Here is a 27,431-nt window from a genome sequence, read left to right as displayed (position 1 = left end):
AGCAGGAACTGGAGGGGAAGACAGTGAGAGCAAAGTGTGCACTGGCTAAGGAAGTAGTGTCAGGCTGGAAAAAGAAAACCTTTCCATTTCTGCTTCATTGATAAGAGTTAGGTGTGTTTCCTTGCATCTCTCTAATATTCCAGTGGTCTTACGTGGTGATGCTGACAGTCTGCCGCTCTGCCAATGCTGCAAAATATGCCGCGGTAATGATGAGTATCCCTTTAAGAAAGAAAGTTTGGAGGGATCGCGGCATTTTGCAGTTTAATGTTGTTTTCTCCAGCTCTTTTCTGTAATCTCAGCTGTTCTGGCACAGACAGGCAGCTTTGAGGTGTTGTTTGGTGCTCCATACCTCCATGCTTCAGGGGATAAGCAGAGAAGATTCATGCATCTTTTACATCCATCTGAAACAAAATAGCCAAATACAGCATTTCCTATAGCAGAATCTCCCTGGCTTCATAGGATTCGTAAGTATTAGCCCCTGAGAAAAGATTTTCTGAACTCTTTTGTGTAAATAATATTTTTTAGCAGACTGGTACTTCACCTCCAGGTCCTGGCTTTCAGTGGTGGCTTGTCCCCCATCCCAGGCAGCCCAGAGCTGTGTTTCCAGCAGGGAGCTTCGGCACCAACCCTGATGCCCATCAGATGTTTGGCCACGGTGGTGGAAGAGACAGAGTGAAAAGCAAGGGAGGAGACAAGAGGGGTGTCAGCCCCTTTGCTTTCCAGCATGTTTGCTCAGCGATGTTAAGTGCTGGGCCAGAGCCACCACCTCCCTGCAGACTAAACAGTTGCAATGTTTTCTCCCATGACCGAAAGAATTTAGAAAAGGGTCCCGGTATGAAACTTTACACAAACTCTGGGTGCCACAAATATCTCTGACTGGTAGTCCATTAACTCCTCCGGTTCCCTCCTCACCCATGCGGTTCAGGCTCTGGGAAGATGAAGGGAAAACCCATCCCATGATGAATTTGCCGGGCATGACACCCCGTGCTCTCCCATCCACCATGATTTCATGCATCCATCTTTCAGAAAGCCGAGATCTCTGGCCATAGTAAGGCTCTGGGGTCCTCAGCACAGGGAGGACAGGGACCTGCTGGAGCGGGGCCAGAGGAGGCCACGGGGATGGTCAGAGGCTGGGGCAGCCCTGCTGGGAGGACAGGCTGGGAGAGCTGGGGTTGTCCAGCCCGCAGAGGAGAAGGCTCCGGGGAGACCTTACTGCAGCCTTCCAGCACTTAGAGGGGGCTCAGGAGAAAGATGGGGACAGAGTTTTTAGCAGGGCCTGTCGCGACAGGACAAGGGGGATGGATGGTTTAAATCAAAAGAGGGGAGATTTGGGCTGGATGGAAGGAAGAAACTATTGACAGTGAGGGTGGGAGGCGCTGGCAGAGGCTGCCCAGAGCAGCTGTGGGTGCCCCATCCCTGGTAGTGCTCAAGGCCAAGTTGGATGGGGCTTGGAGCCACCTGGGCTGGTGAAAGATGTCCCTGCTCATGTCAGGGGGCTGGACTAGAGGGATTTTGAAGGTCCCTTCCAACCCAAACCATTTGGTGATTCTATAACACTTCCTGCCTCTTGGAACTGTTTGTAGCTATCTGTGTGCATTGAGGTCCATCCAAAGGTTGTCTGCTTCCCTGCACCACCCAGCTTGGGGTCTTCCACTTCAGGGGCAGGTTCTGGGGATGAGGGAAGCCACCAGGCTTCATTCATCCATCAGTCCTGGCTTACGGAGAAGCAGAGGTCAAGCCTTGATGTCCTACACTCCCCAGCCAGCTCAGCAGATTGGTGGTCCCACCCTGCGGTGAAGCACCACCAAGCACATACTCACTAGAAAGAGCTTAGCATCCCACAGGGAGAGCATCCTGTTGCCAGCTCCCAGGCACCCAGGAAAATCCCTCCTAGGACTAAGCCAACATAAAGCAAGCATGTCTGTGCAGAAAAGCTCCCAATGGCAAACAGGGTTAGCTGACTGCTTTTTTTCCCTGCCTGGTTTCATTCATCCTTGGGCAGACTTGAATTTCAACAGGTGCAGCTTCATTTTAAACGCAAGCGGAATTTCTCCACTCGTGGTGCCTGGACAAAGCAGCACCTGCCTCCATGGCCACTTTTCTTCCTTTTATATCCCTCTTTGCGAACTTGGCCCGTCCCAATAGACCTTTTAGCACCTTTGCCTTATAGAGAGGACACATTGCGTGCTCAGAGCTTACAATAAAAGCACAGCCTGCTGGCAAAATCCAGCTGGTCCCTGGTGCATCCCGGTGGGCTGCAAGGCAGGACACCCCTGGCTGTGGCAATTGAAGGCAGGATCCATCCATCGGCCTCTCTTGGCGTCCTAGTCACCACCGCAAGCTGGCATTGGGCATGGAGTGGGCACGTTTTCGGGCATAGAATTGGCCTCTGAGCAGATGTTGGGGATGGTGTTGGGGCTCAGACCTTGCCCTGATGCAGGGAAGGGCTTGAAAACGGCTCATCAAACCATCCCCACCCATATAAAACATCCTCTATACACTTGCCTGGGGGATTTCTTCAAACCAGCATGGTTTTACACAGAGTTCATGCTTTGGGGAACGTGGCCTGTGGGCTGGGAGATTTATATTAATACATTTTTACATTTTTTTCCATGCCCTGCTGCAGATGCTGGGATGGGCAGGGACCCACTGTGCTTGATTGCCTGTCTTCCTACCACCTCTGTGTAGCAGGGAGGGATTTACTGGCCTGGGGGATAGGATGGTTTTGGGGACATGGGTGCTTTGCCCCTATCTGCTGCCTGGGAGAGGACTCACGGTGTCTGCCAACATCCAAAGGTAACCCAAGGTTTTCCCACATACACTTGCAAGAGCAAAGGGCGCGTTGCTGCCTCGTGGTTCCCGCAGCAACAGGACTTAATGGAGGTTCTTCTGCAACACTCCAGGGGACCAAGCCTGCCCGAGCAGGAGCTGCCTCTGGGCATTACAGCCCTGGAGGGCTGGGTCGAACAGGCACACCAGCTGCTCTGACAACAACCCAGAAAGGAAATTAATTTGTATATCTTTGTGGTCCCTTGTCTCCCTGCCAGTCCCTCTTTACGGGACTGAGAGATTGGCTTCTGGCTTTCAAAGGTATCCTTATTTCCCTGTGTCTGTGTGTCCTGCTGGCTGTCCATGCCCCTCTGCTCGGTGTAAGGGCTGGCTGCGGCAGGCGATGACATTTTGCTGTGTGATTGTGTCCGGGTCCGTGGGATAACAGGGCTTTAAAGTGGTGATAAACTGCTGTTATCCAGCTGAGCTGACATTCTGGCACGTGTTTGGGAATCCAGAAAGGTGCTAGATAGGAAGGGCGGCAATAGAAATTAAGTAACAAGGAAGACAACGCTGTCACCTGGGTACCGCTGGAGGACATACTGGCAAACATCCTCTGGTGAAGCAGTCAGAGCTCCCAGAGCATCCCACTCTCTCTTCCAGAGTACTTCTGCTCTGGGCATTATCCCACTTGAAAATGATTTGGAGGAATGGATCTGTGATAATGTGGTATAAGCCTTAGTAATTCGGTGGAGATACAAATGTGTTCTGGTTCTGGAAATGAGATTTGCTCCAGTTCGGTGGTGAGCTGTGCTGACCCGTGGGACACTATCTTCCCAGGACATCGCCACATCTCAATTCTGAAAAGAAGGAGATAACAGGACACCAGAGGATTTCCTTTGGGCTGCCTCTTCTCCTCACTTTGCTTTCTCTGCACTCAGAGGGTCATTAAAGAAGATTTTTACACCTGGACAAAATGATATTTGTTGTTCATGGTACACAGCCCTTGCTGCTTCATCCTCTTGGTCATCACAGCTTCCACTGAGACAGTGCTCAAAGATCTCTAGCAGCTGCTAGTTAACAGCAATGCTTTTCTGTTTGCACAGCCATCATTATGTTCCCACCTGGGTGCTTTAAACCTCAACTAAATCAATAATTAACTGCTTGCACCTCTGCAGCCCCTGAAGACCTCAGAGAGGTCACTAGCTCAAGCGATGAGATGCCCACATGGGGTGGGTAATTGCTGTTGCTCCCAGATTTGGAGCCAGGTGGAGAGGCCGTGGTGAGACCAGGGGCAGGAGCTTCAGGTCACTGCAGGCTGTTTGGGGACACGGGAAGTACCACAGCTCCTGTTGGCTCTGCTTATCAGCTGCCTCAGTTACCCAAACCTGAGGAATTTTAAAATCACGGATGTTCCTAATCCTGGGAGTTTGCTCAGCCTCTCCTTTAGATGAACAAGGAGTTTTCTGACCTTACTTTCCCCTTCCTGCCCAAATCCTTTTGAGAGGAATAAGCACCGTTTGTGTCAGTTTGATGGATGGGAGGTTGTTCTTGTAGCATTGGCCGGTGGCATTTCATACAAGTTGTATATCATCTAGTGGTCAGCTGATGGGTGGTAGGTGCCCACAGTATGGTGGTCACAGTTCTGGTAACCTAGACCTTCACCATGCCATGCATTTTGGAGACCCCTGTGTTTAGAAATGTTCACAGAGCTGTGACCATCATGAAACCAGGTCCATGCTGAAGGCCACCGGTCAGATTTGCTGCCTTTCCAAAGTGGCCAAAACACCCTGAGAAGAAGCTGGTACATGTTCATCTGGTGCAGACCCAGCTTGGAGGAAACAATGTGATGAAAGTCTGTGGGAGTGAAATGCCTCATGGCTGGGTGAAGTTGGGACCTTTGCGAGGCTGGGCACAGGGTGTCATCCGTAATTTAGAAGCTTTATCTGCTTTAAATGTCAATAGCTCCTTTGTTGGAGTAATAATAATTGCCATGATTTGCATGTCTCTGTCACACACCCCAAAGCGCTTTGCAGAGGAAGATGAGTAAATCGTTCCCGCTTGCCAGCTGGGAAATCAGGGTGCAGAGGTGATGGGAGCCCACACAGGACTGGGAATAAATCTCAGCCTCCTGTGTTACTGTTTCCCAGTCCCACATGGAAGCTGTTGGTTCAAAGCAGTTTTTCTGTTGTTGTCTTACTCTGCTTTGTCTTATTGTCCCTGTGCTGGCAGTAGCACAGGCAGGGAAGGTGTGGTGTGGTCTCAGTGTGGTGTGGTCCTCGGAGAGTGTCAGCAGAGTGGGGCGGAGAGGCTGGGAGTGTTGCTGAGGGAAGTTGGAAGAAGAGCAGATGGTCCCACCTCATGTCCCACCATGTCTGGTGGTTTTAGTACAGCAAAGGAGCTTGTGTAGAGGTGTCCGTGTGGAGTGGGATGTTCCTGATGAAGCTGTGGGTGGTAGCTCTGCTTCAGAGGTGCTCGGTGAGACCCCAAGCATCCATGGTTGGAGGTGTTCGATCTCTCCCTGGTGCTGTCACAGGTTCCTCCAGCACCCTCTGAGCCTCTTCTGAACGCCAGTGCTATAAACTACTCAGTTCACTGGGTTATACCCCTCAGAAAGCAAAGCTGCACTCCAGAACCTCCTCCAAGCCGGGACTTACATAGAGGTATTATTTAAATTATAAACAGGGAATAACGCAGCAATGTTAAGCGTGCAAAATGTCATTTGTTGTAGACCTTTCGAGGAGGGTCTGGGGTGGGAGCAGGCGTTGGCGTGCTCCTCCAGGAGAGCAACAAGGGCTGGTTAAAGGCCCTGCCTGCCAGCTCCCTCCCCCAACCCATTTTATTTCTCTCAAGCCCTTTCCAAAGAGCCATTTAAGGCTCCAACCTTTTGTAGCGCATTGCCAGTAAGAGTAAGTATTTAGCACGGCTTCTCTCAGCTTTTTATATAGCGCCTAGCACTGATATCTAAGCGTTATATATTTCTTTTTGTGCAGTATTTCTGACTCAGTATTTCCTGCCTCCTTGACAATGACTGAGTAAACAGCCGAGCTGCTGGAGGAAGAGCCCTGTGTTTACAGAGCAACAAGCCCAAATGTGTCTTTTTTTTTCCATCAGAAGGTGGCGATGCTTAAATTAACCTTCATTTTTATCCCACGCTAAACTTTTGCCCTCTAACTTGCCACTGACAGAGTCAGCCGTGAGTCGGTGGGCCCAGATCTGGGGAAAAGTTATTTGGGACTCGTCTTAAAAAAAGTGTGGCTAACTCCCAAGGGATGAATTTTCGGCTGCAGCTGTCTGGGCTGGAGCAAGGGCTTAGATCCAACGGCAAAATGCTGCTTCTCATCTCGCTTGACTCTGCTGCTCACCAAAGATGGTAGAGGATGGATTTTCCTCCTCTTCCATGGAGCGGCCCGTCCTCTTGGATCTTCTAGCTTGGTGCTTGTTTTGGAGAGGTCTCATGTTTGGGCCAGGAAAAGGGTAGCACTGCATGAGCTGCATCTGCATCGAGATGAGGAGCAGTCTTTCACTTGGGTGCAAGAGTGGAGAGCCCCAAGATCAAAGCATTTTCTGTTTCCCTTGCTGGCAGGAGCTTCAGCCAAGCCTGGAAAAGGTCCAACAGGGGATGTCAGAGTGTGGGCTGAGCCATAGCCCATCTCTATCTTGCATGAACATGGGCCACCCCAGACCTGCCCATCATGCGTGGTGAGGCCCAACATGCCGAACATGGTTAGCCTTCAGGTTTATGCCCCAAACTTGTCCTGTATGAGACCTCTTTATATGTCCCCTCGGCATCCCCCTGCTTGCTACATGATTTCCCAATGAACTTTTCTCCCAAACCAGGCAGGGAAGGGAGGTCAAGCCTGCTACCTGGTGTAAATACATCTTATTTTAATCTATAGGCGCTGAAGGAAGGTCATCCATTAAATGCGCCCAGATTATCTACAGGCCAGGGCACCCTCAAATTAGTAATACAATTCATGTTTAAAAATACAGCCAAACTGATGAAAGATAATTTGCTTACTGCCCTGACATCACCACCTAAGCACGGGGCAAGCCAATCCACAGGTTATTTTTATATAACTCCGTGAGGCATTTCCAGAGCAAAGAAAGTTCACTGGGCAGGGCAGTGACCCGGCCGTCTGGTTTCAGCACTCTTCAGCCTTCTCAAAGCTTCTGGTCGGTGGTGTGGAGGTCTGTGGGTCAGGGCATGGCTCCATCAGATGTGCCCTGGGCGCGCAGGACATGGGGTTTGTGCTCTGCTGAGCCACTCTTCACTGCCAACCAGCTCTTCACCTCTCCCACGCTCTTGGTGTGGCTCATCCATTTTGGTTGCATGCTCTTCGGAGAAGCAGTTGGGTTGCTCTCCGTGTTCTCCATGCCCAGTGTGGTGGGTCATCTGGGTCCTTCTGGGAGCACGGCTGACATGCAACCAGGTCAATCGCACCCATAGCTCCGTTGACCAAATTACTTAGATGACAGCAGTAGTCTCCTCAAACATGGACACCTCCAGGGGAGCAGGACACCTCTACATGGGCAGCATTGGTGTTGGCTTGCCTGTCTGTGCGTGCCATGGTACTGGTCAGACCGGGTGTCTTGAAAGCCCAATTTAAGAACAAAGCTCCCCAGGCCACCTTCCCCATGCGTGCTGTGACACTGGTGTAGCACCACCCTGCAGGACCAAAGCGGATGGGTATCTCGGGGTGCTTCAGGAGAGCCCTGGTGCTGCAAGTCCAGCTACCACAGAGGTTCAGCTCCTGGCAAGCCCATCTCTTGTCTGTAGTCAGGCATGGTCCAGAAGGTGTCATTCCTGCCTCTGGCAAGGTGCTTTCCCTACTTTTGTCAAAGGAATCTGTATCACCCTCCCCTTTTGCAAAGTACATGCAGATGATCTCCTTTTGCAAAATTTGGCCCAAACTCAGGCTGCTAATGAAGCAAAATTATTCCCACTGCTCTATCACATTCTGGGTGAAAACGTTCATGGTGACGTTTGCATTCATCCCACATTAACATCCCCTGCTCCTGTCCTTCATGGGGGTCCATCAAAGTCTGCACTAGCTTTTTCATTACTTGGGGAGGTTGGGAGAGGACCGCAGTCCCTTTTCTTTTGCAAGGGTCTTCTTCAGCTGCAAAGCTGGGGGCATGGTGGTCACTGATGTCTCTGCTGGGTGGCAGCACCCGTCAGGTGCCGTGGGATGAAAAAAAGAGGGTGCTAGGCGGTGGTATCCCTTCCTGCCCAGCTCCCATCCCAGGCCTGAGAGTTGGCTTAGTTGGGTGGTCATTTTATGGATTTTTTTTGTTTGGTTGGTTGGTTTGATCGGGTTTTTTTACAGAAAATATTCTTGTAAAGAGGAAATGTTGAAGAGTCATTTTTCTCTCTCGCAAGGCTGCAGAGCGGGGTGGTGTATTTGAAGCAGGAACAGGCAGGAGGAGACTTTCCTGCAGTGGCTTTTATTCTTTCCCAGTAATCTGGGACTGCAGAGCCCATGTGGTTATCCCGAGTGGCTAGGAATTTCCCAGCATGCCCCAGGGACCTCGAAACATGGCCCAGCTCCCTGGGTACATCAGTGTGGACATTCCCAGGCAGGACAAGGGGGCTGTCGGGGGGTGTCCAGCCTGGGCGGGACAGGATGGCTTGGGGGCTGGAGACAGCAGGGATGCTGCATGAGATGCAGGAGACAGCTCAGTGCCAGGGGATCGAGAGGTCTCAGGGCATCAGTGAAAAGCTCCAGAGTTCTAAGGGTGCTTTTTGTTCCGGGGTGGAGGTGACTGGTGGGTGACTTTATGGGTGGTAAGGCTGGAGGTCCCCATCAGTGCAGACAAGGGGCACGGGATGCTCTTGCTTGTGGTTTGTAATTTCTCAAAAATCAGGAGGTCATTTCTCTTGGACTTTTTTAAATTAAAATTCAAGTAATTTGGTAACCCTGGGGTGATAACCTGAGCTGGCAAATAACTCTCTCCTCTATCGCTGCCCTGGGACCAGCTGGATAACGAAAGGACAGACTCTACAAACTCCCCCAGAGAGTCTGAAAAGACCCAACAGGATTTAGCTACAGGTTGACTTTGGAGTCGCAGACACAGTTGGGCAATTGCCTTATAGAAATGGGTGGAGAGAGGGATTAGTCATCACTGTTTGGTTAAGAAGTGCCTCGGTTCTTTTACAAGTCTTTTTCCTGCATATGCAAATTTTTTTTTTTCCTTTTGTAATGAAACTTATAAATAGCTCCTCTCTTGGATCTTCTATGCATACGGTTGTGTCATGAAAATAATCATCATGCTTTTGCCTGGTTTTCTTTAGCAGCTGCTTTACTTACCTTTGTTTCATGTGTTGTCCAGGGCATGAGAGGGAACTTTGGTGTGGTGGCTTTTATATCTCCCTGGCTTTGCGGAGTGCAGCTGCAGGTCGGAGCATTCGCAGGAGCAAAAAGCCCTTTGTCTCAGGCAGTAGGAATAAACTGAGATGAAAAAGGTAGAAGATAATCTATTTAGTTGCTGGATTTCAAATGTTGCGCAACCCACACTGGGAACACTCGTTGTTGAGAACAAACTTGTCCTGTTCTTTAATTTTCCCCTACTTAGTGTCTATTAATTTTTAGTACCAAGGAAAGGTCACTATGGACACAGACAAGCAAAGTTGTGTGGGACATCGTGCAAGAGGCTCTGCAGCATTGCTGAGAGCCCAGGGAAACCCTCTTGGCTCTGAGTGTGATGCACTCCCTTGTGCCATCCTCTAGAAATGGCACATTTCTAGATAAGCCTCTAGAAAAGCTTTTATTTGCTTTTCTGTCTTGCCCCTTGCTCTTTGCCACACATTCCCAACACATACATCCTTTGTTCATGCCCTGCTTTTGGGCAAATCCCTTGTTTTCTCCCCAGCTGGAGGACTGATGGAGAGTCAGCTCTCTCCCTGCATGCTTCCTCCTGATGTTGCTCCATAAATCACGTCATTTGGATAATCCTTGGTCATAGCAACCATCAGCTCAGGAGCAGGATGACCTTTTAATGCCAAGCTCAGGCTGCCCTGATCTTCTGGTCAGGCAAGGAGCCAGTCTGTGCTGTAATTTTGTGAGACCCCAGGGAGCAGCCAGGCCATTAAGATGCCCCTGGCCAGACACTGGGTCTGCTGAAGATACTGGAATGAACAGGCTGGGCAGGTCCACCTGGACCATCAAGCCTGGCACGGCCACCAGCTTTCATTGCATTTCCCCTGCATTTCATTTAACCTCTTTGTTGCTGCTTTTATTTGATCTTGGTTGTGGATATGGGAAAGAGTCACCATGTCTGTCCGAGGGGGAGGACAGAGGACAGGGACGCCGTCTGTAGTGCAAGCCATGGCAGTTATTGCAAGGGTTGGTGGTATTTCTACAATACCTGCTTTCTGGTGGCTTTGCTGTGTTGAAATTCCAGCCACTCCGCATGCATTGAGTAATCTCCCCACTGTTACTAAAGAGTCAGTCTGTCTGTCTTCCTCCCCCCACCCTGAGTTTCAATTTCCTCCTAATTCTCTCTCTAGACAGCCGTTGCCTCTCCCATGGCGATGCGGTTTTGCTGATGCAGCCTGTTGTCTCTGTCCCTCTTGCAGAAGGATTTCACCATGCGGGAGGAGTTGCAGCAGCGGGACGTGGAGCGCTGGCTGGGGTTCATCACCTTTCTCTGCGAAGTCTTCGGCACCATGAGAAGCAGCACCGGAGAGCCCTTTCGCGTCCTTGTCTGCCCCATTTATACCTGCCTCAGGGAGGTAAATGCCTTCAGGGTTTGTCCTTCTCCACCTGGGACCCAAGCTGCTGCGTTGCAGGGCTGAGGTGCCCAGGATTGGTAGATGTTTGCTTTACGATTCCTAGAGGTTTGCTTTGCCAGCATCAACACTTCTCACCCCAAAAGTACCTGTGTCTGCCGGGATGTTTGGCTTTTCCTGCGTATTGTGTTTCTGCTAATTAAAAACACGTGCTCCATGCAAAACCCCTTTGTCCGAGGGTTCACAAAGCCCAGCAGTCAGGATTGCAAACCCAGCGTCTGAGTTTGCAAATCCCAACGTTGTGAAAATCCCTACCCAAGGTGCTTAAAAAGCTTCTTAAAAACAGGTGAAGCCGCCTGAATAGATGGGGGAGGCTGAGGGAAGGGAAGAGGGAGAGAGGTGAGGTCCCGTATGTCCTTAATCCCCACCTAGTGCAGCAGAAACCCAGCCCTGCCGCAGGGGTTGGGGCACCAGAATCTGAGCTCCTGACAAGCTCATTTCAGAGCCTGACCGCCCCGTGGTTCAGGGTGGGGGCAGAAACCTCGGTGAGGACAAACAGAAAAGGCAACTCAGGTGTTCATGTTCAGCAGAGCAGGAGAAGACCTTCCCCTGTCCTGTTTTAAAGATGGTTTTGTCTCCTGCTGCTGTCTGTCGAAGACTTTCTCAGAAAAATCCACCTCGCTGCCCGAGGTTGGAGCTGTGAATCTCAAATTGTCAGTAGTGCTTCTGTTGGGCCATAAATAACTTGCTGTAAAGTAAGTTCTCCCCTAGACCCTGGGCAAGGGGAAGATAAAGAAAGTGCCAGCGATGACTTTTTTACATGCATGGGAAGTTTTCTCTGAACGCAAACACATCATAAACATTTTGTCTTCACAGTAATATTGTGGGTAGGGTTCACAGACGGTGAGCGTAGCAGTGAGAAGGAGTCTGGGCATCGTGACGAGGCACACATATCCAGGGAAGGAGGTGGGAGAGGGATGCTAAGAATAGCCAAACTTCCCCAAAATCTCTGCCCACAGCGGTATGTGTCACCTTATGGGGAAGATCTCAGTGTCTAGCAAAGTCCCCGTTCCCCTTGGCTTCCCATCACAGTCGTGACACAACCCAGCCCTGATTCTGCCGGGATTTTTCCCTGCCCACTCCGGTCTGCCCTTGCCATGCCAACACAGTCCCTCTTGTCACCATGTGGGGACATGGTGACAATATAGAGGTGTACAGAAGGACATGAATTTCACATTATCAAGGATATATTTTGCTACAGGGCAGCTCCAAAAAAAGCCTTTACTAATGATATCAAGACGTCATGCATAAATTCGCTTCTTAAAAGTACATCTCTCTGTTCCCTAGCAGGACAGCTCTGTTCCCATGGTGTCGTTTGTCAGAGAAGAAGACTCTTAGCTTAGCTGACATGGGTGAGCCTGAGCCTTCCAGCTCTCCTGCCCCAAAACTGTTGATCCGTGACTGCTCACTCTGCGGGGTTGTGACCCTGACTCACTCCATTCCTCTTCTGTGGCTCTGGGACGGGGTTTTGTCCCGCCACTGTTTTTTACCGCCGTCAGCTAACCCTGAGGCGCAGGGCCAGCCCAGGAGAACCCGACCACCGATTATCAGCAGTGATAGCTGCCAGGCTCTGAGGCAGTTGCCAGAGCCAAAGCCAGGCTGTGGACACAGCCAAGGAGGTCCAGCTGCACCAGGAGGGGACAGGGACATTTGCACAGGCTGACCCTGCCGGGTGCTCTATGAGGGGGTGGAAACTCTGTAATCGTGCGGAGGGCTCATCCCTTGGCGAGCTTCATGAAGCACATGGGCTGGTGTCCCAGGGCAGACTAAGGTTTGGGACCTCCGTTTGCATCAGGACAGGTTCACAAGGTGTAGTGGTGCTCATCATGGGTTTTTCCCCTTCCTGCTGATCAGCAAATACATCCCCACATACCGTCTCAGCCCCTAACTCCTTCCCCCTCGGGCGTCCCCCAGCAAAGCCCATTCATGCTGCCCACAATCATGCTTCACTCCCTCTGCCTCAGCCCACCCATCCTTTGACGATAAGTCATTACCAGAGGCAAGATAACATCTCTCCCTCTGCCTGTCCTTTCAGCTCCTCTTGCTTTTGAGTTTCCCTGTCTCTTTTTTTTTTTTTTTTTTTTCCTTTTCCCTTTTCCTTTATAGCCTTGGCAGACTCAGCCAAAGGTCAGGGAGGGAGTAAGCAAGAGGAAGGGGAAAGTTGCCTGATGACTGAGGCAGGAATGTCTCTTCCCTTCCCCTTGCAAAGCTTCCTCACTTAGCTCCTTTCCTTCCCCCCCTCCCCCAAATAAAAGCTTATTAACACCATCGTTAGCTGTGGAGCTGGGCTGGGTAGGAGGAAACAAGGATGACAGCAAGGACATCAGTGCTGGGTGGCCCGGTGAAGGGGAGCTAGGGACATCGGGTGGCAATGCCAGTGTTATTTATTGAGCAGTGTGGATGGGTTGGTTTTGTGGGCTTTAAAAAAAAAAATCCAAAGAGGAGTTCATTTCAGGCAAGGCTGGAGTGATAAATGCTGGGGTTTGCTGGTTAATCGAACTAGCGTTCATCACCATCCTCAGGGAAGCAGGCAGACCGCTGTGTTTTGATGTCAGCCACGGGAATGGATGTTTAATCATGGCAAAGGAAATTTGGGTCAGAGCTGCCGCCTCGCCCGGGCAGCCTTTCAGGAGCCAAAGGAGTGGCTGTGCCCCTTGGCACAAGCGTGGTCCATGCCAAGCCCCTGTCCCTGGGGGCTCTGCCACATCCTCCTCCGTGCCCATCACCTGAGCTGCCTGCTGGAAAACAGGGCAGGGGGCGAAGGAAGGGTCTACCACCACATCCGACACGGTGACTGCATCTCCCAGGAGCTGAATCCCCAAAGAATCAAAATGTTTAATTTCCAGAACCTTTCTGGGGGTTTGGGGGGAGATTTGGGTGTGTGGCCAGTATCTTCACAACAAGGTCTAGTGGGGTCAAGGCTGGGATTTTAGGCAAAGAGGTGGTTTGCCAAGAGAAGTAAATGTGAGTCCAGCTCGTTAAAATGGTTTGATGAAGCACGGTAAGTTTGGATAGTGGTTTGGATCAAAACATGTTTTTCTGCTTGGAATACTGCATAGTTTAGCTTGGAAAAGGGAAATGGATACCCAAGCGCAGCCCAGAGATCAGCACTGAGGACAGCTGGGAGAAAGGAGGAATTTTTATGGCAACCAGAGGAGAGCCCTTTGCAGATGAGAACCAGAGGATTATTGCAGCCATCAAATGTAGGGAGCCTGGGAAAAGAATAACAAAGCAGAGAAGTTAAATAGAAGTAAAAGAGCGAGCTTTCCTCCTATTCTTCCCTTGGAGCTTTGGGGAATTGAGGAGAAGCTGGAAGAGGGCATTGTTTCTGGGGAAATGCTTTCCCCAGGGATGGTTGTGCTGCAGCCAGGGCACCATGGGCTTGGCCCTTGCCTGCTTCCAGCCCTGGCTGTCCTCATGTTGGACCAGTGGTGGCATCTTCCAGGACCGTGTTCCTTCATGAGTCTTTTATCTAGCATGATGAAAACACTTCTAGCCATTTAGGAAGTTGACCTGGCTCCTGCTCTTGATGGTCTAAGCAAAAGAGATGTCTTGCTGTCTTCTCCCAGCCCTACACCCCGTGTGCTCCCAACTCTGGCCTCATTTTATTTCACAAAACCAAATTTGTCCCTGTACATCTCTAGGATGCTGAGGAGTGAACGTGCTGCCCTGAAGCCCCTGCCCTATGCCCAAACACTGAGGACCACATTCAGCCCCATTTCAACGCTTCACAGTGTCCGTCCCCCAGTTAAAACCAGGAGAATAATCAAGGGACTTTGATCCTTGCAGCCTGGCCATATTTCTGCTTTTCTGTGGCCTTCAACAGAGCCAACAAAACGTAGAAAATGGTTTAAAACCAGGGACCAGCAAATGTCGGTTGAACCATCAGCAGAGCAGGAGCACTCCAGAGCCCTGTGCCTGGTGCAATAGGTGCCGCTTGTCTACTGAAGATGTAGAGATAATAAATAATATTGATTGCCATCTACTGTTCACTGATTATTACCCCTTTTGCCTTTTCTAGCTCTTTCCTAAGCATGGTTGGAGCTGGCTGTTCTTCATGCAGCTCTGCACTGCCCATGGCTGCGTGTGTGTCAGCAGGGTTGGCATGGGCCAGCCCAGCTTGCTGCCCTCCCTGCTTCATCCCCTGGTGCTGCTGTGGAGGAGAAGCACTGGGACTAGGTCCTGAGGGACCTGGCCCGGCTCTTGGTGATGGCTGAGGTCTGCAGGGAGGGAAGGATGGCAGCCAGCTGGGAGCCACAATCATGCTCTGGCAGAAGTTGGTACAGATGAGGGGTGTCAGGAGTTTTGGCTCCTCTTGTGTCTTGATCTCATCCTCAGTGGATGTTGTTGGGATGCCAGCTCAGGAGGTACTTCTGGGCCTGGGAGCTGCCACCTTCCCGCCAGCTCTCTGCCAGGAGGAGCCGTTCCAGCCAAGGTGGTTGGTGTCGAGTGCTGGTTTGGGTGCATTTGTTTATTTTTATGATGCCATTGAGCAGTCAGACCTGGCTTTACAGCCAGGTAACCTGAGCAGTTGCCTACGGCAGCAGAGCAAGGAGTGGAAAAACTGGCTTGTGGGACCTAAAGCTTGAGAAGATGCCAGGTGGAGATGTCACTGTGGTCCCCTAAAGGCACCTTGCTGATTGGGGTCCCACAAGGGCAAGTAGCACAGGGTGGGCTCTGCCCCCTCTCGCCCCCCATAATAACCCTATCCCACCACTTGCCCATGCCCCTGTGCTCTTCTGCACAGAGCTTGTTTCTTTTGGAATGTTAAATGTGCCTTTTGACTCCTTCCTCCAGCCTGCTGAGGTGCCTCTGGACCGCTGATCCTCGAGCACACTGAGTGGTCCCCCCCCAGCTTGGTGTCATCTACAAACTTCAGAAGACCTCCTCCAGGTCATAGATAAGGATGCTAAACAGGGCAGGTCCTGGGACAGACGCCTCGGTACTCCTCGTCGCTCCTCCAGGCAGATTTGGGCTGTATCCCAATAGCTACAACCCTCTGAAGCCCAACCATCCAACCAGGTTTTTTACCTGTCTCGTTGTCCACCCATGATGTCCTAGCTTGGATATAAGGGGATTGGATTCCAGGAGTGAATTCCAAGGATCAGCCTTGCTGCGGCACCGTCCCGCGCTCAGCGCCTGCGGGTGCATGGGTCGGGGCTGTTGGGGCAGGTTTGGAGCAAACCCCAGGAACCAGCTCATCAGAGAGAGACTAATTAAATTGCAGAACTCCTTTGTGCAGGAGGCTGTGGCTGCAAGACCAATTGATGGAGATCCCTCCAGCTGTTGCTGAGGGTAGGGGGTACGCTGGGGGTATGGCCTTGAGCATCGCCACCCATAAGGGAGATGTGGGCATTGCCCTGACCCAAGACAGATGCTTTTATGGTCGGATTACCAACCCTGGGGACTGAGAGCAGCGCCCAGGAGCAGACCCCTGGAGAATGTGCCCCACCAAAGCAGCGAGGAGCAGACCCATCAGGCTGGCAGCAGGCAGGACGGTTGCTCCTCTGCAGGAGTTGTCTCCTACTTCCAGTCTGGTTGGCAGAGACGGTCCCTTTTCAGCATCGTTTAAAATCTTGGCACGCCTCCATCGCTTCCCTGCCTTGGTACATGCTGCTAACTGAAAGCCTCGGGGGTGGTGCAGGGAGGTTAAATACTCCCCATCTAATTGCCTTCCCCCCATGTCTGAGTCTGCGGTGCAGCATGTAGATGGGTATCCACTCCCCTCCCTTCTCTTAGTGCCTGTTATCTCCTGGGGCCATGCTGTGTAATTTAGCAAAATATTCTAACGCAGTAATTAACGTCTGAACTTCAAGAGGGCACCGCCTTTTCACTGTCTCCTTCAGAGGAAGAGAGACCAAAACCTTCCTGGCTTCAGTCAGATGAGCGAGGAGGGTGGTGCTGTTTGGAAAAGAAAATTGTATCTTTTAACATGTTGGGTTTGTTGGTGTTGTGTTTTTTTTTTTTTTAAATCACTCTCACTTTCTAAAAAGCCTTTTGAGTCAAAATAGGGTCTTTGACAGTATAATGAGATGCTAGGATTTTTAAGATTATTATCCTAGGCAGAGAATGAGACAGAATTCTTCCTTTGTCGAATGAGCAAAGGCAGGAAGGGGGCCGGATCCTGACCCCATGCCACCCTTCCACCTGGGTAGCTCCATGAGGCCAGATCTGACTGGAGAAAATACATACTTTGTGAAGAAGGGGACTTCTGTCCTCAGAGAAGTCCCCTTCTGGTCCCCTTCCATCTGGTTCTGCAGAAATCGGTGGTTTGGTCTCCAGTCTGGTGGGACTGGGACAAACTGGGGTGTGGTTTGTTGCAGGGAAGGATGGAGGAGGGACAAGGGATGCAGGCGTGGGAGGGAAGGGATGCCAGGGAAGGAGGGGGAAAGAGGAGACTAGGGGATCAGGGACATGGGAAGGAAGGAGAAATGGGGAGAGCAAATAACTGGGAATCCAGAAGAGGAGGATTGAAGACCTGGAAGAGCTGAGAGAAAGGTCTGGGATTTGGAGCAAGCAGGGTACACCGATGTGTGGGGTAATGTGGACCTTCAGAGCCATGGCAGGAGGTAATGTGTGGGAGCAGGGGTCTGCAAAGAGGAGGGACGGGCACATGTCTGTAGGACCGTGCTCCCCGCAGGGATGGATGTCCTCATGCATCTGCGCCTGCCACGCAATAGATAAATAAATAGCTGTGCAAAAAGCATTCATGCACACAGACCCACCATAGCTGCGCTGCAAAACCCTCCTGCAAATGCACCTTGTATGGGTGGGAACAAAATTCTCTTTAATCTCTTTTATTTGGAGGCAGATCAGGATGGACCCAAACAGGGAGGGCTGCGCGATGCCTTTGAGCCCACCTGCTCCGTTGAGTATTTTATGTGCAGGAATGTATATTCTTGGAAAGCTACAGGACTTGTTTAGTCCCAGCATTTAAACCGTAATGGCATATTTTAAATAGGGGAGGGGAAATACCACCCTTGTTTCTCTGGGACCCGTGGAGAAGGCAGAGGAAGCTATTAGGGCAGATAACGGAATGAAGCTAGATGCCATCTCGAAGGATGGTCCCTCCTTCTCACGTGGCTTTGTTATTCTCCTTCACCCTCCAGACCAGGCATTGTTAGTTCCCAAAAACCCTTTCAATGGGATGTAAACACAACTGTTTGGTCTGCCACCATGTGCTCTCTCCCTCCCCAGATCCAGGAAAGCCGAGAGCGTCCAGCGAGCCAGGGTGGAGCCCGTCGCAATCAAGCGCAATGGTCTCGCCGCTGTTTCTTTCCATGTTTTGTGTTTCCCCGGGACCCTTGGGATGAGATCACATCCTCTTCTCCCAGGGTTATTATGTCTTTGGCCGGGCAGGATGAAGCTGGCCGTCTGGGTGGCTCGGTCTCCCTGTGCAGGCAGACTGGGTGGCTCTGGCTGTCTCTCTCACCTACCTTTGGGTCCTGAAGGTCCACCTCCAGCCATGAGATGTGTAGCCACCAGGCTACTGTTGGATCGCAGTGTCTGGGTTGATGAGTGACCAGATTTTCTTTGTCATTGTCTCCAGTAATTACCTCTTAATGGTTTCCATCTTCGCAGGAATCCCTTCTGCCGTTCCAGATCCAGGGAGAGAGAGTCATGTTTCATGGTTTGCCTTGTCTACAGTGGAAAGGAGGAGGAGGAGTTTCCCACGACTGGGTACAGGGTTTTGTTCCTCTGGCCTTAATTCAGTTTGCTCTTAAGTGTCTCTGAGTTCCTCAGGAGCCTGACAAGGAGGATAACCAACGTTTTGGTTACTTGGTGCAATAAACAAATTAATCTCTTCTTACCATCCTCCCAGGGAGTGGGTAATAGGAGAACAGAAGTCTCATCCTCAGCTGAGAGAGCACATCAGTGTAAATGGAGAAGTGCCCCCAAAGAAACTCCTCCAGGTTGTCCAAAATACATTAGGGAAAGTGCCTCCTATGGAGACAGCTCTCAACGCAGCCATGCCAGTGCAAGCAGCTCCAGCCCAGAGCTCCTTCCTCCCTGTGCCACCTCCTCTGGGCAGCTGCTTGTGGGACCAACAGTGACCCATGGTGGTGGCCTCTTCCTAAAGGAGCAGCGCAAGCTGCTGTTCGCACGTTCCCACCTGGGCTGAGACCAAGCCGACCTGGTCAGGGAACTGGGAAGAGGGACCCTTCCACGAGATGCATGGGCTGGTGGCACCTTGTGCATCTTCAGTGGGCTTGAAGACTTGACCACATCCCCAGAGAGGTGTGAGCAGGTCGTGTGGAGAGAATTACTACTGCTAGTGGCTGCAGCTGAGTTTTCAGAGCCCAACAAATAATGTTGTTCCATAAGGGAAAAGTTCTCCAAAACTTTGTGTTTGGCCAACCTCAGCATCAAATGGGTGAGCAGAGAAGATGCCACTTACGCCCGTGGACTTCTAAAGGCCTTCTGTTTCCAAGTGCTCACTTGTTTCTTCTCTAGGAAAAGGTCTTACCTGACTTCCCTAGCTCCAGGCTATGCCCAGAGACGGACTTGGTAGCCCTTTAGAGAGGGTGGCACTGGTGCAGCTGTTGGTGGGTGCAGGATCGGCTCAGCTGACCTTCTGATGTCCTGGGTCGAGGAGCTCTCATGGGAGCAGATTGTAGAAATCCTGAAACTGGCCTTGCTGGTGGAGTGTTTTGTAATTACTCATACCCCACACCCTCATTTGTACTTTGCATTTTCCCCACTCTTGGCTGTTTTCACCACCCCGTGCCTTGTGACAATAAGGAGACTGGAGCTGTAGCAATTGCTTGTAGCTCAGAGGAGTGCGTGACTCTTCCCCATGCAGAGCAGCTGAGCTGTCCCATGCATCTTATCTCAAGCATCTTCCTGAAAGCCTTGCGACAGTGGGTCGATAAGGGGCCAGTGGAAAAGCAGAAAATTGCTATTGATGTCTTTCTGCAGAGAGCCTGTGAAGTGCAGCAGAACTGGCTCATCCTCCCAGGAGCATACATCTAGCAGACCATGGGGCGGCCAGGAGGTTTTTGGAGCAGGAGTTCCCCAACTGTGGTCCCTTAGATCACCAAGAGTGCCCGCAGAGCCGTGTCAGCAGGACAGCACGCCCTGCATCTTAACGGGGCTCCTGGTTGTAGGGGATGATCATAGAACCATGGAATCACGGAACGGTTTGTGTGGGAAGGGACCCTCAAAGTCCCTGCAGCGCAGCCCCCTGCCATGGGCAGGGACACCTTCAGCTGGATCAGGTTGCTCAGAGCCCGTCCAGCCTGGCCTTGGATGTTCCCAGGGATGGGCCATCGGGCACCTCTCTGGGCCGCCTGTGCCAGTGCCTCACCACCCTCAGCGTAAAACATTTCTTCCCTCCATCTAGTCTGAATCTCCCCTCTTTGAGTCTCAAACCATCCCCCTTGTCCTGTCGCGACAGGCCCTGCTAAAAACTCTGTCCCCATCTTTCTCCTAAGCCCCCTTATAAGGGGTCTCCATGACAATCCCAACCACTGGAACAGATCCATCTGGCTGAGGACAAAGTCTACCACAGCCCTTCCCATGGGCTCCTCTGGGTAAAAACAAACCGTCTCTCCGTCACACTTTCCAGTACAGTGTGTTCATTCTGCTTCAGCTCCGAGTGGCACAAGTAGCTGGTTTTTTTCCTTCTTCCTAATTAAAATGTGTCTCCGTTTTCACCCGTTGCCTCATTTTATACCAGCGAGCTGGCTGCTACACCTGGATGATGCATTTGCAACACATTGGCTCCTCTGCGGTCGTGGTCCACACTCCCCAGAGGGAATACCAGCAGGCACCTCCTCATGACCTACGCGTTAGATGAAAAGCATACCTGTGGGCAGGGACCGCAGAGCGGTTGCAAGGCTGGAGCTTCACGCCCAAGGCTGTCTGGATGTCCATGCATGTTGCCACCTGGATGGATGAACCTGCAATGCCCATCGGGGAGCCAGGGCAAGCGGCACGTGGGCTGCGGTCAGTCCAGCTTTCGCTGGGGCTCTAAGACATCCCAACCTCTCCGTGGCTCTGGGTGGATATTTTCAAGCTTTCTGCGCTTTCACGCTGGAGTCATCACCAAAGCATCAGAAGACACTGCATGCTAAGAGCTAGTTTGTGGCAAGCGTTGCTTATATGCCATTTTGCAAGCGATATCATACACAATAATTAGTACTGTGCCTTGCAGGAGAAATATCGTTGCAGCTGGAAAGGGTAATGTATGCGTTGGGCTGTTCCCACTCCGTCTCCCAGGGAGAATTGCTGAAGAACACAATTAAACGTGCATGGTTTGGTGATAAAGGATGGTGGGGCAGGTTCTCCGGTCCTGCTTGTGGCGTGGGCACCCCTGAGAATACCAAGTGAGCACTTTAGCTTCTCAGCAGCCCAGGTGATCTCAGAAAGCAGATAATAAACCCAAATATTCGTGGGTATGTGAATCTCATCAGCTTAGCTCTCTGGTTTGCTCCTGGTGGTCTGCACTGCATGAGCATGCATCCATTGCTGTTGAGGAGGACCAGGTTCCATGATGAACCACAGCTGAAGTTTTGGGGAATCTTTGCCCCCCTCAACAGCTGTTGCATGCCCACCCCATGGGGCTTACGTTGCTTACCTCTATAAAGAGCAGGTTTGGAGGCCACGGAGGCCAGGGGAGACTGGTCCCAGTAGCATGCCACGGAAACTAGTTGCACTCAAGAGCCACCCTGCGAGGCGCTGCAGCTCCACCACATGCAGCACTTCCAGGAGCAGACCCGACAATTTATTTTGGGTTGCTTATGAAAATATTTAGTGCCCAGAGCCCACCTGGGCATGCTGCGTCGCAGAGGACCTTGCCCAGTGCTCCCATCTCTCAGCAGGACACAGAAATTTGGAAGAGGAGAAGCCTGACATCTTCCACCAGTCTGCAAAACTGCTAGTCCAGCATCAGAAACAAAAGTGAGAGCCTTTCGCAACTGAGGCTGGGTATTATATGACTGGCTGGGCAAATTCTGGCATGCAGCCTCCTCTCTTAGGAAATCAAGCAGACTCTTTGTCTGCTTTCCAGCAGGAACTGCTGCTTTCATTGCTCGGCTTCGCCCGATACGGGGGAAACCGGCTGGAGAGCAAAGGGAAGTTTTTCTCGCAGACAGCCCCAGCCTCCGGGGGATAATTACAGGTTAAACCGAGAAGCGTGTGAGTCTCAGCTCACCTGCCCCGTTCGTTGTCTGCCTCACGCTCCTTTTTCAGCTCCCTCGTCCGCATTCATCGGCTGGTTTGAACTGTGTGGGAACCTGGTGGAGAGAGGTGGGATGGTGCCCGTGGTGGGATTTGGGCAGATGCACGCAGCAGGGAGGAGCGGTTATAAATAGTTAAATAAACAAGAATTCCAATGTGGGAGTGCTAATTTAATGGGTATAGCATGTTTACGTTAAAATATTTTAAGTAAATACGGATTAGATGGCAAACAATGAGTGCAATTGGATGGGTTCAGGTTTATGGTCACGCAAGTGCCGGTGCTTCAGGAGGGTTGTGATTTCCCTGGACATCTTGAGGTGTTTGCACCATTTTTTCTTGCAGTGCCGTCAGGGCTGACGTGGGGGTCAAGGAGCTTTGGGAAACGCTGTGCTCCTGCTGAAGCAACCACCCCACTGCTTTGGGGTGCCTCGTGCTCACATGGGGCAGCCTTGGGTGGGGATGAAGCACCCTTTGAGAAATACATGTGAGATGTCATCAGTGGCTGAGGACACTGATGGCGGGACCCCAGGCAGCACAGTCCTCGCAGTGCAGCCCTTGCTGTCTGCCTTCAGCAGCAGTTCAGTGCCCATGCCAGGTGAGGGAGAGCCACCTGGGCTCCTGGATCTCCTCCTGTCCCAGCATGCGGGGGTCAGAAGCAGATAGCTGGTGCCTACATCCTGGGGAAGATCCAGAGCCCTATGTGCTCGAAACATAGTTATGATCATGAATATGCAGAGAAACAGTGACAACTTTCCGATCCTCCTGGCTTCAGACTGTTGCACTGTTGCAGGTGGCTGACAGCCGTCTGTGGGCATGGACTTGGACTGTGGTTCTCAGAGCACCAGCAGATCTGGGCCCTTCTGTGCTGCACAGGGCCTTGCCTGGGTTTGATGGGCAGGCTGTGGGCCTCCCCAACCCACACATCCCAGGCAGATGCCAAACTGTGGCCCTTGGGACCAGTATCCCTTGATGCCTTGATGGAGCCGTGGAGCACATGGTGCCTGGATGGGCAAGGTGCTGGCACATGGTGCCTGGATGGGTGAGGTGCTGGCGCATCCCGGATGGGTTAGGTGGAGCACATGGTGTCTTGATGGAGCAGTGGAGCATGTGGTGCTTGGACGGATGAGGTGGAGCACATGCATGCTCCTTGTTCAGCCAAGTCATGTCAGATGAGGTCCAGGAGGACAACTTGAAGGTAGAAGGTACCTGCCCAAGGCTGGGGGTAGGATATAGTCTGTGTCATCATAGGTAGGTAAGACTGTACCTCATTAGCCAAATATCTGAGCACTTGACAGTGGCATATTCATCCTCACAACCACCTTTAGAGGTAGGGAAGTGTGTCCCAGCTCTGCAGGTGGGAAGATGCAGCAAGGAAAGCCCAAGTGAAGTTGTAGCCTTTCCCTGACCACATATCCCTGGCAGAGAGCAGGATCATCAAGGAGACCGTGACAGAGGAAGGGCTGGGGTCAGGCCACCGCCATAGGCCTTCCTCATCAATCCTAACTCCACTTCTGTTGCTTTAATTTTCACATTATGTTCTTTACTAAAGAACGGCAAAATAGGCAAGGTATATTTAATTTGCAGCCCTGATTTATGCTGTGCTCACGAGCTAAATACCCCAGCAGCGGATTGCTGGACTAGTGCCTGTTCATATTTGTCCCTAACTGATGTATTTTTTTTTCCTTGTTGTTGTTGTTGGGTTTTAAATAATCTCATGGGGGTTTTGTGAAGAATCTGTGAGCTGTTTGTGAGAACTTATCTCAGAGTGTGCATCTTGGGCTTAACTAACATTTTCCAAACAATTCAGCAGAAAGATTAACTGGGGTTGGGGGGACACGGCTGTTGCGGTTCAGCCCTGGCTGACCCTTTGGCTAATGCGAGATAAAAACCAATGGACCTCCTGCTCATCGAGGTGGTGGAAACATCACCTTCAAAGCAAACAAACTGCTCTCTGCTGAAAACAGAAGAGGATGAAGACAAAATTTTGAAAGCAATGATAATTCCTTGAATTACCTCTTCTTTTCCCTAGCTGTTTTCCAGCTGGTAAACAAATAGGCATTTATTTGTAATGAAAAGGAAACATAAAATAATGGGAGTGGGAAGGAGAGATGATAAGGCTGAGAATCAGAATTGTGATTTTAATGAAAGGATGTGACTTTGGAGTACATTTAGTTATGCTAAGCAGTTTTTATATGGGCAGTTTTAATTAGCCTGACCATTTTTCCAATGTCTGCCTCTCCCTGGTGAATTTCAGATACTAATAAAGGCAGTTTTCCCAATTTTTCTCCCTTTTTCTCAGTGTTCAGTGCATGCACTCAGCTCCCCGCTGCACGCAGGGATTAGCTCAGGGCCAGCAGGGCTTGTTCAGCCCAAGGTGATCGAGTGGAAGTGGCCGTAGCTTCAAGTGTTGCCAACATTTGTCATTTTATCAGCCGCCTCACGGTACAGTGTTATTCGTAACTCTCCAGCTCACTTTGCTGGCTGATTGAGAATCTCATTATTTTATCTACTTAAAAATGACTAGAACAACTGTGCTTTCTCTTATGGTTTTAGCAAAATACCTGAAGCAGCATCTTTACGTGCTTTACAAAGTCATAAAGATGAGAACAAAGAAAAATGTGTAATTTTGATCTGGTTTCAAGGGTCCTTCCTTGTGGCTTCAAGGTTTGTGAGGTGAGTGTGCTGAGCTCCTATGCTTTGCCACAGCCAGGTATAGCCAGGCTGACCCTCACTGCGCACCCCGAGTCTGAACCAAGAGGGGTGAGCATCTTCCTTTGCCATCCTATGCCATGCAGAGCGACATTCGGGATCTCTCTTGAAAATTGCTCGTGCTTACAAGCTCGTGTTTGTAATACAGAGAGCAGAGCAGGGTTGGCGTTGGTGCACATGAGACACCGTAGTTTTGCTGCAACCCATTGCGCTCCTGCTACTGTATAATCAGTCTAGAAGGAGTGGTATTAATCAGCTGGATTGGATGTAACACGTTCCCTTCAGGTAGTTTTGTGGCTGTTAGAAGTGTCCCCACAGGGACGGAAAGGTTTGGTGGTGGGTGGCTGCTGTCCCTTCCAAACTGCCGCTCCCAGGGCTGTGCTGCTGGCATGTTGTCGTCTGATGGTTGTATTTAGTCCCTGTGTATGTGAAATGAGGACGTTTTTGCATTGCTCTGCTGGGGAATAAAAAAAAGCAATATAAGCTAAATAAAATTTATTTTGGAAGTTGTTAACCTGAATTCTCTCTATTCCGCCCCGCTTGCTCACTCTCAGCAGTGGCTACACTGCTGATCCCCTTTACCCTGCATTTTGTCACTGTTCATCTTCATTTTTTATGGTGATAATATCTTTCCTACCCTTTTTCTAATTTTCTGTCCTTTCCACCTGGAAGTGGCAAAAGCCAAGCTGGACGAAGAGATGGAAGGAAGGTCATAAGGGAGGAGGAGGAGGAGGAGGAGGTCATGCATTTCTCACCACCTGTCTCCTCTTTTTCGCAGTTGTTGCAATCTCAGGATGTGAAGGAAGACGCTGTGCTCTGCTGCTCCATGGAGGTAGGGAAGCACCCGCGCCACCCACCCTGCTCCTCATGGCTTTGCCCCTTTCTTGGCTACGCGTGTGTCAAGCAGCTGTTAGGTGTTTCCAGACCCAAAGAGCCATGTTGCTTCTTTGCATGATAGAATCACAGAACGGTTTGGGTGGGACGGGACCTTCAAAGTCCCTGCAGCGCAGCCCCCTGCCATGGGCAGGGACACCTTCAGCTGGATCAGGTTGCTCAGAGCCCGTCCAGCCTGGCCTTGGATGTTCCCAGGGATGGGCCATCGGGCACCTCTCTGGGCCACCTGTGCCAGTGCCTCACCACCCTCAGCGTAAAACATTTCTTCCCTCCATCTAGTCTGAATCTCCCCTCTTTGAGTCTCAAACCATCCCCCTTGTCCTGTCGCGACAGGCCCCGCTAAAAACTCTGTCCCCATCTTTCTCCTAAGCCCCCTCTAAGTGCTGGAAGGCTGCAGTAAGGTCTCCCCGGAGCCTTCTCCTCTGCGGGCTGGACAACCCCAGCTCTCCCAGCCTGTCCTCCCAGCAGGGCTGCCCCAGCCTCTGACCATCCCCGTGGCCTCCTCTGGCCCCGCTCCAGCAGGTCCATGAAAGACATCACTGGGAGATAAGGGACAGCCTTTGAGATTCTGTCACTGGACTTTTGATCCATGTAAATGGATGCAAAAAGTTTGGTAGCGGGGTTGTGTATCACAGAATTACATCATCCTGGTGCCTTCAGATCTCACCCTGCCTTTATTTTTTAAGCACAAACACCTGTATTGGAGCAAAAGCTGCCCCATGGCTCATGTGAAGAGGTTTGCCATGCTCAGCAGCAGCTTTGCGGAGCAATGCTGGTACCAATATAGCAGAGTTTCAAGAGTTTCACTTTTGGGGAGTGATGGGCCTGGGGGGATGGATGCTGTCCTTGCCATCTGAATGGTTTAAATTGCAGCCTGAATGGCTGAAATTCAGCAAAGCGTCAGGCAACCAAGGAGGAGAGGTGGAATTTTTAAGTTTAGGACTTTGGGGAGCTTATGCTGCTCCATAGAGGCTCTCCAAGGAGTAATTGCTTTAAAAAAAAAAATATCTTGTCTGTCCTCAGAGAAGCGGTACGACAGGTATAAATGCCGATCTCGGCAGGGCAGGATTTGTTATGCATACAGGAGGGCTCTGCTTATTCCGATTAATGACTGGGAGTCACTGACAGCTATGAATCAGCGAGTAAATGAACGGCCAGGTCGCAGGCAGGAATACCACATCACAGCCTGCACTTTGTTTTGACAATAGCATGATTTTTATTTTTATTTTTTTTCCAAAAGCAATCCAGTGTTGCTGCCTTTGAAGTCAGTGGGAGCTGAACCATTCGCTCCTCCAGCAGCTCCTCCTGCTTTTGAAAATCTCACCCTTTATGTTTGGCTGTTGGAGCAGGCTGCCAGGTGGTTTTGGTTTTGAAAAGCCACGACGCCTTTAACCTTGCCTGCTTGCCCCGCCGCACTGAGCAGGGCAGAACTGGAGGGATGGAGGATGTCTGGAAATGCCGGCGGGGTGTTTTCATATTGTAGAATGATACAACCATAGAATAACTCAAGTCTGAAGGGACCCATAAGGATCAACATGCTATGGTTGACCCCTTCTTCTCCCGACAGCTGCAGAGCACCGGCCGGCTGCTGGAGGAGCAGCTGCCCGAGATGATGACGGAGCTGTTGGCGATAGCGCGTGACAAGATGCTGTGTCCCTCCGAGTCCATGCTGACGCGCTCCCTGCTGCTGGAGGTTATCGAGCTGCACGCCAACAACTGGAACCCCCTGACGCCCACCATCACGCAGTACTACAACAAGACCATCCAAAAACTGACGGCTTGAGGGGCAGGGCAAGGTGGGGTGGGAAGGGACGAGAAGACGACATGCACCTTGACAGGATCCGGCAAGAGCTTTTCCGATTTCAATCCCCCAGCAGACCAAACCCCAGCATGCTCGAGAATACATTCGTGGGGCAGGGAGGGAGAAGCATGTTTCTTTTTCAGCTGCGTCGCTCAGTGCCACCCCTCTTCCCCGCAGTGGTTTTGTTTTTGGGGTTTCTTTTTCTGAACTCATTGCTCAAGCAGCAGCAACGCATCCCGCCGGGTTATTGTTTGGCTTTCGAAAGAAGACAGAGAATTTGGGGGG

At 51.1% G+C, this 27,431-nt stretch overlaps 1 protein-coding gene across 10 annotated transcripts in view; it reads left to right on the top strand.

Annotated features, from left to right (window-relative positions):
- The window catches only part of CTIF (cap binding complex dependent translation initiation factor), a 141,978-nt gene extending 114,547 nt beyond the window's left edge, over nucleotides 1-27,431 (top strand). For 9 of the 10 annotated variants that reach the window (XM_080371582.1, XM_080371586.1, XM_080371581.1 and 6 more), the window contains 3 exons: nucleotides 10,349-10,504; nucleotides 25,230-25,283; nucleotides 26,913-27,431. In XM_080371582.1, coding sequence (XP_080227708.1) covers nucleotides 10,349-10,504; nucleotides 25,230-25,283; nucleotides 26,913-27,128 — 426 coding nt within the window. In that variant the 3' untranslated portion in view covers nucleotides 27,129-27,431. The remainder of the gene's footprint in view (nucleotides 1-10,348; nucleotides 10,505-25,229; nucleotides 25,284-26,912) is intronic. The other variant, XM_080371589.1, reaches the window with a different exon arrangement.

The sequence above is a fragment of the Falco punctatus genome (genome assembly GCF_963210335.1).
Source record: "Falco punctatus genome assembly, chromosome: Z".
NCBI classification, from domain to species: Eukaryota; Metazoa; Chordata; class Aves; order Falconiformes; family Falconidae; genus Falco; species Falco punctatus.
The sequence above is the reverse complement of the archived record's forward strand: the minus strand, read 5'-3'. Positions and strand labels throughout refer to the sequence as shown.